Source organism: Myxine glutinosa, chromosome 13 (genome assembly GCF_964187855.1).
Source record: "Myxine glutinosa chromosome 13, kmMyxGlut1.1, whole genome shotgun sequence".
Lineage (NCBI taxonomy): Eukaryota > Metazoa > Chordata > Myxini > Myxiniformes > Myxinidae > Myxine > Myxine glutinosa.
In genome coordinates, this window is record NC_136273.1 from 40,052,986 (window position 1) to 40,067,050 (window position 14,065).

Below are 14,065 nucleotides of genomic sequence, written 5' to 3' on the forward strand. Positions count from 1 at the left end.
AGACAACCAAGTGGTGCTGTGAAACAGCCTCCTCCCCCGGGATCACCTTTGTGTCCCGGAGGTGCCCCCTATCTCGCCTACGCACCATCAGGTAGTCAACGGTTGTCGTCGACCCACCTGACGTGTACAAGCTTATTATCCTCTTTCTGGAACTGAGTATTACAAATCAACAAACATACAATGAGACATACAATGACACATACAATGTGTCATTGTACACATGCAATATAATGAGACACATACAATAACATACAAGACACATACATACAATGAGACACAAACCGCACAACACATACAATGAGAAAAAAAGCTCTTGCTACAAGATAACTGCAACGTCGAAGATTATTATCGAACAAAGAGTAACCTCTTCTTCCTGAACTCCCAAACTTCCTTCCCAAACTTCCTGAACTTCCTTCTGAACACAAAGAGTGTTCTTCTTCCAGGTTCACTGCTCACTGCTCACCTCCACTAATTTGTTGCGCTTTTCTCTTACCCGTGGAACCAACTTCTCTGGTGTGTTCAGTCCCATTAGTCCCTCCAAGGCTTAAAGACAGGTGTTCACGATTACCTCAGGTTCCCCATCCATACTCATGATCTGTTCGGCCCTGAATTACCACATTCCCAAGCATTCCAATTCTCCAGGTTATTGTGATCTCCCCCTCCCCCCCCCCCCCTCTTCTCACCTCTTTTTGTTTGTTAGTTGTTGGTTGGTTTGTTCCTTTTCTGTTTCATCTCCTCCTTCTCCTTCCTCCTCTTCTTGTTTCATTAATTTGTCATTCTCCTCTTTCCCATGATCTCATTCTCACTCTCACTTCTACTCTGCTGTTGGTATCTCCCCCTTTCGATTTTGTTCATTTATATTCTGCTCTTGATCTTCCATGAGCCTAGACTATATACACAAAAAATAAGAATTTCCGGGCATGTCCACCGCGTCATCACTTTGTGCTAACAAAGTGGTCCTCAAGTGGTGTGCTAACGACAGAACTGGATGAAGACCGTCATTATTTTAAAAGCAAAATGTGAATATAAACATGTTCATTATAAGAGAACAATGATTTGGACAGGTATCGGTAGTGCAACAAGGAAGCAGTTTTTAGAAGTTAAAGTGATTATTGGGCATTGTATTTGCAGATGTTCTGGAATTACCACAACTCGCAAATTTCTCCTTATTTTGCCTCAAAATTGTTCAGTGGTTATTTATTATTAAACATTTATCTCATTTTTCCTGCTGAAACTGAAACATCAGTAACATGGCTGCTCAATGGAATGATTATGTCCTCAATTTAAAGATTGTGAAAATTTCACTGAAAAGTGTGTGTGTGTGTGTGTGTGTTAAGTGTCCAGGCCTTAAAGCTCATCCAGATTGAGTGTGTCATACATAGATGCATGCAGAAGAGTGTAGACATAAACTGTAAGTTTTTAAGGATAGTTGTATCTGCGATAGTTTAAGTTGAATGTTCTTCATTAGTCGTGTTCATAAGTTTGAGCAGATAGCTAATACGGGCAGCACAAAGCATCTGCAAAAGACCCAAGTGCTTCTCCCAACTGAATTGCAGGTGGTAATTCATCTCAAAAAATGTGTATCGCAGTCCTCCATGTAGGATTTGACTTTTTCTAAATGCAGAACATTCCAGCAGAGACATTGGTGTGTATGAGTAGGTCATGTTAAGCTCCTCCACACTTGCGGGATGCTATGCTTTGTCAAATGCTCGAAATATGCCCAGAGAGTTGGGCCTGATCTCTTGTGAGATTCTGGGCCTCAATCCTTTGTTGGAGAAGCAGAAGCAGCATGTGAAGTGTGGAGTGATTGTGTTGGAAAATGAACAAAGAAACAAATTTGGAAAAAACAAAGGATTTGATGTCAACTGCGATGTTTCCATGACTTTCCTTATATTTGGAAGTAAGCTGATAGATCTGTGTGGTTAAGGGGTTCAGTTATTGCCCCATGTTTATCTCATGTAGTGATGTTGCCTGACTTTCAAGCAGATGGAAGATGACGTAAGGCAAATGATTGGGTGAACAGAGCAAAATGAGGATGCGCTAAAGCAGCAGTGCAGGCTTTTAGGAAACGTGCACTGCTGTCGTCCAGACCCGTCACAGAATATGAGTTGAGGGTTGCCATAAACCTCTTCACATAGAGTCGAGGAGCAGTAGGGTGTGAGTGAGTACGGCAGCGAGAGGTTGGAGACGAGTAAGCAGCAATCACAAAATTGAGACATTCGGCTTTCTCACAAACAGGCTGTGATGCCATTTGAAGTGAAGGAATGGATGAAGGGAGAGCATACTCCAGAGACAGACTTAACAAGGTACCACCAGATTTTAGAGAAGGGAAACAAGTTTGAAAGTTCCATCTTGAGTTTGGCCAGATGTTGTTTTCTGGCTCTCCTGAGAGTAGACACACTTGTTGTGGGCTTAGTGGAATGATAGGAAGTTGCCTTCTGCCAGATTTGCCTTCCAGGAAGAGAAAGCAAGTTGTCTCAAGGCAACTGCCTCACCACGGGATTCAGTGTGCTATGGGCAGGAGGAAAGATATGATAACTGAAGACTAGATAGGAAGGATCTGTGCATATGAGAGAGCAGGTTTCAGTGGAAGAATTCCTAAGGCAGGTTAATATCAGGGGTGGCAGATATAGGAGACCAAGCCTGAAGTGAGATGGCAGCTTGCAGTCCCTGCCAGTCTGCCTGAGTGAACTGCCAGAGTCGTTTGAACTGCGTTTGAAAATAGCTGAGTGATGTTGACTCTCACAAGCACATGATCAGATTAACCAATTGGGGCAGAGGAAGAGCAAGATACATTGGTGGGGAAGTTTGTCATCACCAAGTCCAGAAGGGACGATTTGCCATTGGGAGAAATCTGGGTCAAAATGTTCATAGATTGAGTCAATCTCATGGAGTTATGGAAGTCTGTTGCTGCAGTGCTATTGCTGAATGAAGAGATGCCAACTCCTAGCCAATTGGCATGGCGACAATTTAAATTGCCGCCTATGAGGAAATGCCTCCTTATCTCGGGCAAAGTCTACAGATGTCATTTGAGGTGATGGAGGGACTTGGCCAAGCACCATCATCACTTTGAGAAGGTTTCATGAAGTTTTTGATCATGAGTAGCCATCACATAATAATCCCACACAAAACCCAGAAGGAGGTAACTGAAATAGTACTCACACCACACGCCTGACAGTTATAACTGGCAATGCTCTCGTTCAGTTATGAATAACTAGCAGGGGTACCCGGAGTTGCCCGGTGCTGTTCTAATCCTGTTGACATTTTGAAGAAATCTAATTTTGTTTTTTCCCCATTTTTATGGAGGCCTAAACACCTCCCAACACCCACTGGAGTCAGGGATTATTTAATTTTACCTTTCACATCGCTACATAGGCTTAGGCACTATCGAGCGATGAAATTTTTTTTTTTTTTAAACTTATTGGAGGTGTGGATTTTAAATTATATGATCACAGGTAGTAAAACTCGTTTTCTTGGCTTATACCTTCACTGCTCCCTTACTTCCTCCGTAGATTATTTATACTTCCTTGCACACTTGACGTTGCAGAAGGAACGTCGTTGCCATACGGTTGCTGATTTTGCAGTCTTCAAGATTCCTGGTAAGATTGGAGGAAAATGTGATTTCCGACTTTAAAAAACCAAAAACTGATCGAGCAGTGTTGTGCTGATGGGGTGTGTGTTGTTGGCTTTGCTGATTTATATTTACCTGATTTGGTTTAGTTGCTGAACAACAACAACAACATGCATTTTAAGGCCATTTTCCCTGCTAGAGCGGGGGTTAGCCTTGCGGTCCCCATGACAATCTTCTCCATTTTGCCCTATTTTCTGCATCTCTCCTTGTTAACCCCCTTGCACCTTGCACCATAGTTGCTGAAGAAGATTTTTATTTATTACCTCCACCACCTAAGGTGGACAGAGGTTGTGTTTTCACCTCTGTCTGTTTGTCTGTCTGTTTGTCTGTCTGTTTGTGTGGCTGTGTGTCTGTGAGCAGGATAACAACTCGGTTAGGATAACAACCAACTCATCCACCAAGTTCAGTCATAACTCGTTCATAACCTTTAAAAAAAAAACATGATGTTATATATCGCTTTTCGCCCAATCTCTGAATGGTGAAGAATCACTTAAATATTATATCATTCTCGTGTCCGAATCCATATTCAGATCATCACCAATATCAAATCGATTAGTCCTTGTCACACACCCAAGCTGTCCATCAGGTTTCGTCAAATCCGTCCATAACTTTGTGAGATATCCTGCTGCAGATGTGGCTAAAAATATTGGCACCCTTCCACTTTTTTCAAATAATGCACCATTTCTTCCAAAAAATTGTTGAAATGAAAAGACCTCTTGGTATCCACATATGTATGTCTTTGGTTTGCAGTGGAACAAAATGAAAAAAGGTGACAAAATTGACTAAATCTTAGCTTATTCCACACAGAATACCTAAAATGGCCCAGGCAATATTATTGGCACCTTTTAGAAGTTGTTAGAAATAATTAGATTTCAAGCAGGTTATTCGTCTTTACTTTGGAATTGAACTCACCTGTGGTGAGTTACAGGTGCCTGCAATATAAAAATCACTCATTCAACCAGTTTGAATAGATAAAAGGAGTCATTCTGCTGGTTTGTGTCACTGTATGTACCGCAATGAGCATGGAGAAAAGAAAGAAACCAAAGAATTGACTGAGGAGGTCAGACACAAGATTGTAGCCAAGCATGGACAATCTCAAGGTTACAAGTCCATCTCCAGAGATCTTGATGTTCCTGTGTCCACCATACGCAATGTTATCAGGATGTTTAAGGCCCATGGCACTGTAGCCAACCTCTCTGGATGTGGCCACATGAGAAAACTTGATCGAAGATTGCAGTGAAGGATTGTTCGAATGGTGGAGAAAGCATCTCGATCAACGGCCAAATAGATTCAAGCTGACCTTCAGACACAAGGTACGACAGTTTCAACTCGCACCATCCGTCGCCAACTCGAGGAAAGAAGGTTCTATGGTAGGAGACTCAGGAGGACCCCACTGATGAGAGAGAGACAGAAGAAAGCCTGACTGGATTATCCAAAGCACACCTGAACAAGCCAAAATCCTTCTGGGAGAATGTCCTGTGGACAGATGAGACCAAATTAGATCTTTTTGGTAAAGCACATCATCTCTATGTTTACAGAAAACAAAATGAAGCCTTCAATGAAAAGAACACCTTCCCTACAGTCAAACATGGAGGAGATTCAGTGATGTTTTGGGGTTGCTGTGCTGCCTCTGGCACTGGGTTCCTTAAATGTGTGTATGGCATCATGAAATCAGGAGATTACCAAGGCATTTTGGAGCGCAATGTTCAACCCAGTGTCAGAAATCTGGGTCTTCGTCGAAGGTCATGGGTCTTGCAGCAGGACAATGACCCCAAACACACTTCAAAAAACACCCAGGAATGGTTCAAGACAAAATGCTGGACTGTTCTGAAGTGGTCAGCAATGATTCCAGATCTAAATCCCATTGAACACCTGTGGGGAGATCTGAAAACAGCAGTTGGGAGAAGGCACCCTTCAAATCTGGGAGAACTGGAGCAGTTTGCCCAAGAAGAGTGGGCCAAACTGCCAGAAGAGAGGTGCAGGAAGCTCATTCATGGCTATAGGAAGCGCTTGACTGCAGTTATTTTGTCCAAAAGCTGTGCTACCAAATATTAAGTCTCGGGTGTCAATAATTTTGTCAATGCCATTTCTTTTTATTTTCTGATTTAAAAGGATATATTAAGTTCTGAATCAAAAACAAAGGTTCTGTAATATTAACAGTGAAATAAAGAATTGTGGAGACCAAATACTTTTGTCAATTTCAACTTATTTTTTGAGAAAATTGTGAGTTTTTGAAAAAAGTGTAAGGTTGCCAATATGGTGAAGAATCACATAAAAAATTATACTAGCCGGATCCGAATCCAGATCTTCACCAAAATCTAAACCTTTCGTCCTTGTCACATCCACCACCTCTCTGCCAAATTTCATTTGAATCCGTCCACACCTTTTTGAGATATCTTGTTCACAGACAGATAGACAAACAAACAAAGAAACAGGGGTGAAAACATAACCTCCATCCACCTTTGGTGGTGGAGGTAATAAAGATAAGGGATTCCAGAGGCAGCCATTCCAGCCAGGGAGCCAGGTAGAGGCAGCCATGCAAGCCCAAGCCATGACACTACCTCCACTATGCTTCACAGATGACATAATATGCTTTGGATCATATACAGTTACTTCCTTTCTCCACACTTTCGCATTTCAATCGCTTTGGTAAAGGTTTATCTTGGTCTCATCTGTGCATAAAACTTTGCCCCAGAACTCACCTCTGTACTTATTGCCAAATTCTAATCTGGCGTTTCTATTTTTGGCTCTGATGAGAGGTTTGCATCTTGCGGTGTAGCCTTTGTAATTCTGCTGTCAAAGCCTTCTGTCAACTTTAGATTGTGATACTTTCACCCTAGTCTAGTAGGAAGAGGGGGGTATCATGCACCCCCCAGAAATATACTTCTAATCAGTGTTACTAGATTGGAAAAATTATGTAGAAAATGATGAGCTACGTTAAAAAGTTGTCAAAATGTCCCACGTATTATTTTTATGCAAATTAGTGCCGCCATTATCGAAAAATCTAGTTTTACTATATCTCAGCCAATATTGCAGATAACTGAACAAATAAGGTGTCTAGACCCATGTTTTGAGGGTCAAAGATCATAATAAAACTATTCTTAAAGTGATCACATGTGTCTGTGTCATGCTAGTATGCAAATTAGTGCCGCCATTACAAAATAATCACATTTTTACCAATTAAGAGACTCCAGTATTGCAGATAACTGAATAAATAAGGTGTCTAGACCCATGCTTTGAGGGTCAAAGATCATAATAAAACTATTCCTGAAGTGGCCACATGTATCTCTGGCATGCTATTATGCAAATTAGTCCTGCCGTTACTGCCATTTCCTATTTTCGTAAATGTATTCAATACCTCCGTTAATAGTTCTGCATCTTCGTCGATGCCAACTGATGTTGCTGGATATTCAACCTCCAAACCAACAAGGTAAGAAGTGAACTCAGCTACACACACACACACATGTGGATGTCAGTTTCTGCATGGAATCAGAAACAAGCAGCATCACAGCTGAGCTCTAGCACCATGTTAGATATAGCTAGCCTCTTTAAATCTACGTAGGTTTCTTGCTTAATTGTTGTTATCATTGCTGGTATCACTAAAACATTTGTTAGTGCCAAACATTGCTTAATGGAATCTGCATGGAATCAGAAACGAGCAGCATCACAGCTGAGCTAGCTAGCACCATGTTAGATATAGCTAGCCTCTTAAAATCTACGTAGGTTTCTTGCTTAATTGTTGTTATCATTGCTGGTATCACTAAAACATTTGTTAGTGCCAAACATTAGCTACACACACATGTGGACGTCAGTTTCTGCATGGAACCAGAAACAGGCAGCATCAGAGCTGAGCTAGCTAGCACCATGTTAGCTATAGCTAGCCTCTTAAAATCTACGTAGGGTTCCAGCTTAATTGTTGTTATCATTGCTTGTATCCCAAAAACATTTGTTAGCATCAAACATTAGGCTACTGTAGAACATGATGGTTGCATTCAGAACATCTGTTATCAGATTGAGAAGTCCAGATTTCATAACAGGGCGCCTTTAACATTAATGGTGATTTCTCATTCATTTCTCTAACAGTGGTGGTAGAAGTAGACATTAAGTCGGCATGCCCAAAATAAAACGGAGTGTAGATCCTGCAGCCCACAAATGCTCTCCACCTGCATGCATCCTTCATGTGCCATCCATGTCTGATCATGGTCATTTTACACCCCTCACTAAAATCAAAGGAACTGCTACAGAAAAACTACAACAGCTTCAGAAGATCCGGAATCGATGTCTCCACCAATCACATGAGTCCCCATATCGTATGCAATCAGTGTGTGACCAGATCCCTACAACTCTCCCCTATGACCTGGAAAGTGTTGGGTATCACCGCAACTGTTATCAGCGCTTTACTGGCAACCTTCAGCTTCTGGGAGATGGTACAGAACCAGAACCATCAACCTCACAGCGGCATCACTCCCCTCGTAAATCAGGGGGTTCTGCTGGACCCATCTTCCCGCCAGAGTGCATTTTCTGTGACAAAGTAGAGATCAAAGATGGTTATCGCAAAACTGAGAGACCTGTATACTTCACATCTTGTAAAAAACCACCTTTAGAGGCCGTTTTTCCCCGCAAGCGGGGGTTGGCCTTTTTCGGGAACTGTGGTTGTTGTTGTTTTTCGGTCCCCTTTTTGAAGCAATGTTTTACGGCCGGATGCCCTTCCTGACGCCAACCCTTTTTGCCGCCTTTAACGACAAGCAGGGAATTACCAGTGAACTGGTACTCAATTAGCCGACCTCGGAAGGATGACAGGCTGAGTCAACCCCCCTGGCGTTAATTCAGCGATTGACCGGGATTCGAACCCAGGATCCTAGGATCCTAAGCCGGCACCCTAGCCGCTAGCCCAACACCAGGGTTCACTCCTGACACACACTCCTGACGCCTGACTTCACTTCACTTCACTTCACTCCTGACTTCACATCTTGTAAGAATAAAGAAAATGCATGGGAGCAAATTGAATCACGGGCTGAGAAAATGGGTCTAGTTCGACTTTATAGACAGGTGAAAAGCAAAGACCTCTTTGCTTGTGAGGCCAAACACCATCCGTCATGCTTTAAATCTTTCCGCACAGCATTCAGTAACTACGAGCGCGGGACTTGCAGAGCCGAAGGAGCAAAATATACCGAGCAGGCTTGCATGTCAGCCGCCCATGAAAATGCATTCGTCTCGGTACTGAAACATTCAAACTCAGGCCGTCCAACAAAATGAGGTCCTACAGCTATCTTCCTTGCGCTTGCTCTATATCGAAGAACTTAAATCGAATGGGTACGAAAACTCAAATTATCGCTCCGAGAAACTGTACCTCCATCATGCTGCTGCCCTCGGATACAAGAATGCTGTGGTCAGAACACCTGACACAGATATCTTCATGATTCTTCCTTACCATGCTCATGCCATCAAGCTGACTGTATACCTGGATACGGGGTCAGGGAAACATCGACAACTTCTTGGGTTCTATGTGTTCAGTGGAGAAGACTGTACCAGTGCCTTCAAAGGGAAGGGGAAGGTGGGGCCCTTGAAAAAGCTGGAGAAGAACCCCAGGTTTCACAAGGCGTTTAGTCAACTCGGTGACTACTGGACTCTCAAGCCTGAGGTGCTGAGGCAGTTGGAGCAATTCACCTGTCTGATGTATGGACAGAGTCGTGAGTCTTCAGTGGACGTCGTCCGTGCCAAGTTGCTACGCAACATGGTTGGGGAAGACAAGAAACTCACTTCCAAGTCTAAGGTCGACCTGGCTCGACTTCCTCCATGACACTCTGCTCTGAAGCCGCACGTCCAACGTGTGAACCACCGTGTCGCCTTGTACAAGCGAGCTGATGAAGCTATTCTGGAAAAGCCAAAACCCTATGATGAGGGGCAAGGATGGATGAGGACTGATGAAGGAGTGTTGAAACCAGTATGGTCCTGCGGTCCTGTCCTACCAACCTCGCTAGTTGATCTCCTGGACACTGGAGAGCATGAACAGGAAGAGGAGGAGGACGAGGAAGGAGAGGACGAGTTGGACTCTGACGATTTCCTTGAAAACGATGATGAGTGATTCATAGTGGAGTAGCATTTACCTGACTGTTTATCTGGCATGGGAAAGAGAAGAGTTCTATTATGATGTTTGACCCTTGTACTACAAAATAAATAAACATTGGTTAAAAACACAACAACATCTGTCTAGACACCTTATTTGTTTAGTTATCTGCAATATTGGAGTCTCTTAATTGGTAAAAATGTGATTATTTTGTAATGGTGGCACTAATTTGCATACTAGCATGACACAGACACATGTGATCACTTTAAGAATAGTTTTATTATGATCTTTGACACTCAAAACATGGGTCTAGACACCTTATTTGTCCAGTTATCTGCAATATTGCCTGAGATATAGTGAAACTAGATTTTTCGATAATGGCGGCACTAATTTGCATAAAAATGATACGTGGGACATTTTGACAACTTTTTAACATAGCTCATCATTTTCTACACAATTTTTCCAATCTAGAAATACTGATTAGAAGTATATTTCCGGGGGGTGCATGATACCCCCCTCTTCCTCCTGGACTACCTTCCTACTGGACTGGATACCCCCCTCTACCCGTGAACTCTGGAGGTTTTTGGTGATGCCACTGACAGTTGTTTTAGGGTTTTCTTCATGGCTCTGATGATTTTCTGTCATCAACTACAGTTGATTTCCTTGGGGGACCTGGACGTTGTCTATTGCAAAGTACACCAGTGGTGTCTTTATTTTTCAAGATATTCTAAATGGTTGTATTTGCTCTGCCCAATTTTTGTGCTATGGTTCTAATTTAATTATTCTGTTCTTTCAGCTTCCAATTTGCTTGTTTTTCTTTCCTCGACAGACAGTTCTCTTTTCTTCATGTTGCCATGAGTAGGCATAAACCAAATTTCTGCATGTAGCGATGGGGGGTTTGGAGGGGGGGCAAAAGTGTTAAGTGTTATTGTACAGTCACGTGAAAAAGTAAGTACACCCCATGTAAAGTTTTGACTTTTTCAACATATTTCAACATATAGCTATTTGATCTTCATTTCAACAATATTGACAGATAAAGGTGATATAATATAACAAATATCATGAAACATTTACATTTTGTAGTCCATTGCATAATTTAAATAAATACAAATGCAAATTTTGCATGTGGAAAAAGTAAGTACATATATATATATATACATATATATATATATATATATATATATATATATATATATATATATATATATATACACACACACACACACACATGCATCTGTCTCTTCTCTTGTTCCTTCAAACATTCTCTGTTCTCTTCCTTTCTTTGTCCTTAACCCCACATATTCTTCAAAATTGTGCCAGGTTTGGGACCACTTCTGTCGGCCTTTGGCGCGATTCCAGGTCCACAGTCCACCTGTGTGCAGATCTTGGAATCAGGCCACCTCCTTGGCATTTCCCCAGGAGGTGTACGTGAGGCCGTCCTCAGTGACTCAAACTACACCTTGGTCTGGTGCACACGCACAGGGTTTGCACAAGTTGCCCTCACAGCGGGCGTGGTATGCTCCAAGTCCTCTCGCATACTAATTTTACGATCATTATTACTTGAGGAGCAGATGTAGTTCCTCATCCTCATCTTCCTCCTCTTCCTCTCTCTCTCTCCCACTGCTCCTACCCCCACACCCCACCTCCCACCCCTCCACCCCCCCCCCCCCAGAGTTTTACCACTTATCCACCACCCTTGCTCCAATCTCTCGATAATGCAACAATCCCTTATACAGATACTACATGCAGTACACACAGGCCAAAGACAAAGACAGCTATTTACAATAAATTGCTCAAAAAGGGAAGGAAAGTCGAACCATGGCAAAATATCAGTGTTTATATCTACAGTCATCCTATTACCGTATTTAAAAAAGGCAATTCTCTGTATGTGTGTGGTGTGTATGTGGGCCTATGTGTGTGTGTTCATCTAAAAATCATTGAAAAAAACCGTGCTGGGCTGATCTCTACCAAATTTTGCAGACGTGTTGGAAGTACCCAGGGTCAGGTCATGGGTACAAAAAAAAACATCTGAAAATGTAAAGCCTGGCTGCTTCTGCTTTGTATTCAGACATCTTCCATATGCTAAACGTGACGAAAACAGCTAGAAAAAAAAAATACAAAAAAGTTGACGACTTTAGGCGACCTTGACCTTTTGACCTCAAAAGCGATATGCTTTGGTGACCCAATATGCAAACCCTGATCAAATTTAAAGTCGATTGGATGTAAAATGACAATTTTATACAACCTTGACCTTTGACCTTTTTCTCTTTAAAAAAAATCAGCTTCTAGCCTGTGATTGGTGAACTAATTCAGTGGCCCAATATGCAAATTCTTAAAATGCCAGGTCATTCGGATGGAAATTGACAATTTTATGTGATGCTGACCTTTGACATTTTGACCAAATTATTAATTTGACTTCTCCATATTCTCATAATAAAGCTTTGTTGAAACGCCATGGCCCGAACAGACACACAGACCCATACACAGCAAAACTCTGTCTCCTGCTGTGTGGGGGATGGGCTATTAAAAAGGAGGTGGACAAACAATGGGTGTGCGGAAGAACGGGGGCAGGAGAGGACACATGGGGTTGAAAACCATTCAAGTGTTTGACCAGCTTGTGATTTTTGTCAATGTTTGAAGAGAGGGGAGAGGCTGCTGCCTGCCTATGAGGGATGTCACGGCAGAGGGTGGAGGCATCAGCAACTAGATAAATGGGATTTTTCAGAGTCGGGGAGATTGTTGATGCAGATCAGGAATAAGACTTGGTCCAGAACACTTGCCTTGGGGCACTCCAGCCTTGACAGGGAGAGGAGATGAAAGGATTCCATTGAGAGCCACACATTGGCTAGGAGAGTAGAGGAAGTGAGTAAGCCATGTGTGGAGTTAGCCTTGGATTACATAGGGAAAGTTTGGAGAGAAAGGCAGGATGTCATACTGTATGGAAAGCTTGAGCTTTGTCTAGAACGACGGCCCTGAGCCAATGTCTGACATTGAGGGCCTCCATCCATTGTTGGGAGAGTAGAAGCAGCATGTCCAAGGTAGAGTGACCAGGTCTCATTGATGATTTGAGATGAGGCCGTTGGAGAAAAGGAAGGATTTCATACTAACTGCTATGATGAATTCCATGACCTTGCTGGTGATTGGAAGTAAGCTAATTAGTCTGTAATTAAGGGGATCAGTTTTTGCAGCTTTTTAAGCCTCCGTTGACGAAGTCACGAGAGGAATTATGTTTTTGGGTTTTCCGTCCGGCTGTCCATCCGTCCGTTTGTCTGACCATGAAAGGTTTTCATTACCTTGATAACTTGAGAATGGCTGATGGGATCTTAGTCAAACTTGATGCAGGTATGTATAATGAGGTAAACATGAACTGATTCTATTTTGGGGTCATGAGGTCCAAGGTCAAATGTCAGAAGTCATGTTAAGTAAAAAATTATGTTCCTGTGCTAACTCATGAACCATTGATGGGATTTTGAGCAAACTTGGTATAAGTATATATTAGGCAAAGATGAACTGATTAGATTTTGGAGTGAAGAGGTCAAAGGTCAGAGGTGATGTTGAGTAAAATTTATGTTGCCATGCTAACTTGTGAACAAGTGAATGGGATTTTGAACAAATTTGGTATAAGTATATATGATGCAAAAATGGACTGATTGGATTATGCCATCAAGAGGTCAAAGGTCAGAGGTCATGTTAGGTAAAAATGTGATAACTTGACAACAGCTGAATGGATTTAAATCAAACTTGGTACAAGTATGTATAATGATGTAATAATGTGGGCGGAGGCATATAGGTTGATGTCGTGACGTGACTTGGGGCACTCCAGCCTTGACAGGGAGAGGAGATTAAAGGATTCCATTGAGAGCCACACGTTGGCTACGAGAGTAGAGGAAGTCAGTAATCCATGTGTGGAGTTCGGCTTGGATTTGTCATGATGTCGTGACGTCGAAGAGTGTTCTAGTTATGTAATGCTGTGATGTTGGCTGGTTTCTAAGCAGATGGAAGATGACCTAGTGTAAGTGACAGAGTCAAAATGGCAGAGAGAAGAAGTGCAAGAGCAGCAGAGCTGGTTTTCTTTCGGACACATGAGCTAATGACATCCGGTCCAGTTGCAGAATGATCACATTCACCCCTTTGGTTAATCTAGATCAGCTACAACATTCTCTGCAAGAGTAAGTCTTAAAGTCATCTCAGATCCGTTCCTGGATATAGTCTGGGATCCGAGGCCTGGAAATGTGTAAAAAAGTGATTTTGAAGTGACACCCCTGCTATAAAATGTTTGACCCCTAGATCATGTCTGTGGGGGTGTTAGCCACCGGAAAAGTGACCTTAGCAAGGTAGTTTGGATTGCGCGAATTCTGTAAGGACGT

The 14,065-nt window shown here is 42.4% G+C and overlaps 1 protein-coding gene across 5 annotated transcripts in view; it reads left to right on the plus strand.

Annotated features, from left to right (window-relative positions):
• Positions 1–14,065, plus strand: part of LOC137438861 (DGAT1/2-independent enzyme synthesizing storage lipids) — an 82,280-nt gene that overhangs the window by 17,211 nt on the left and 51,004 nt on the right. For all 5 annotated transcript variants that reach the window (XM_078767353.1, XM_078767356.1, XM_078767357.1 and 2 more), the window contains exons 4-5: positions 3,513–3,599; positions 11,019–11,212. In XM_078767353.1, the coding sequence (XP_078623479.1) occupies positions 3,513–3,599; positions 11,019–11,212 (281 nt within the window). The remainder of the gene's footprint in view (positions 1–3,512; positions 3,600–11,018; positions 11,213–14,065) is intronic.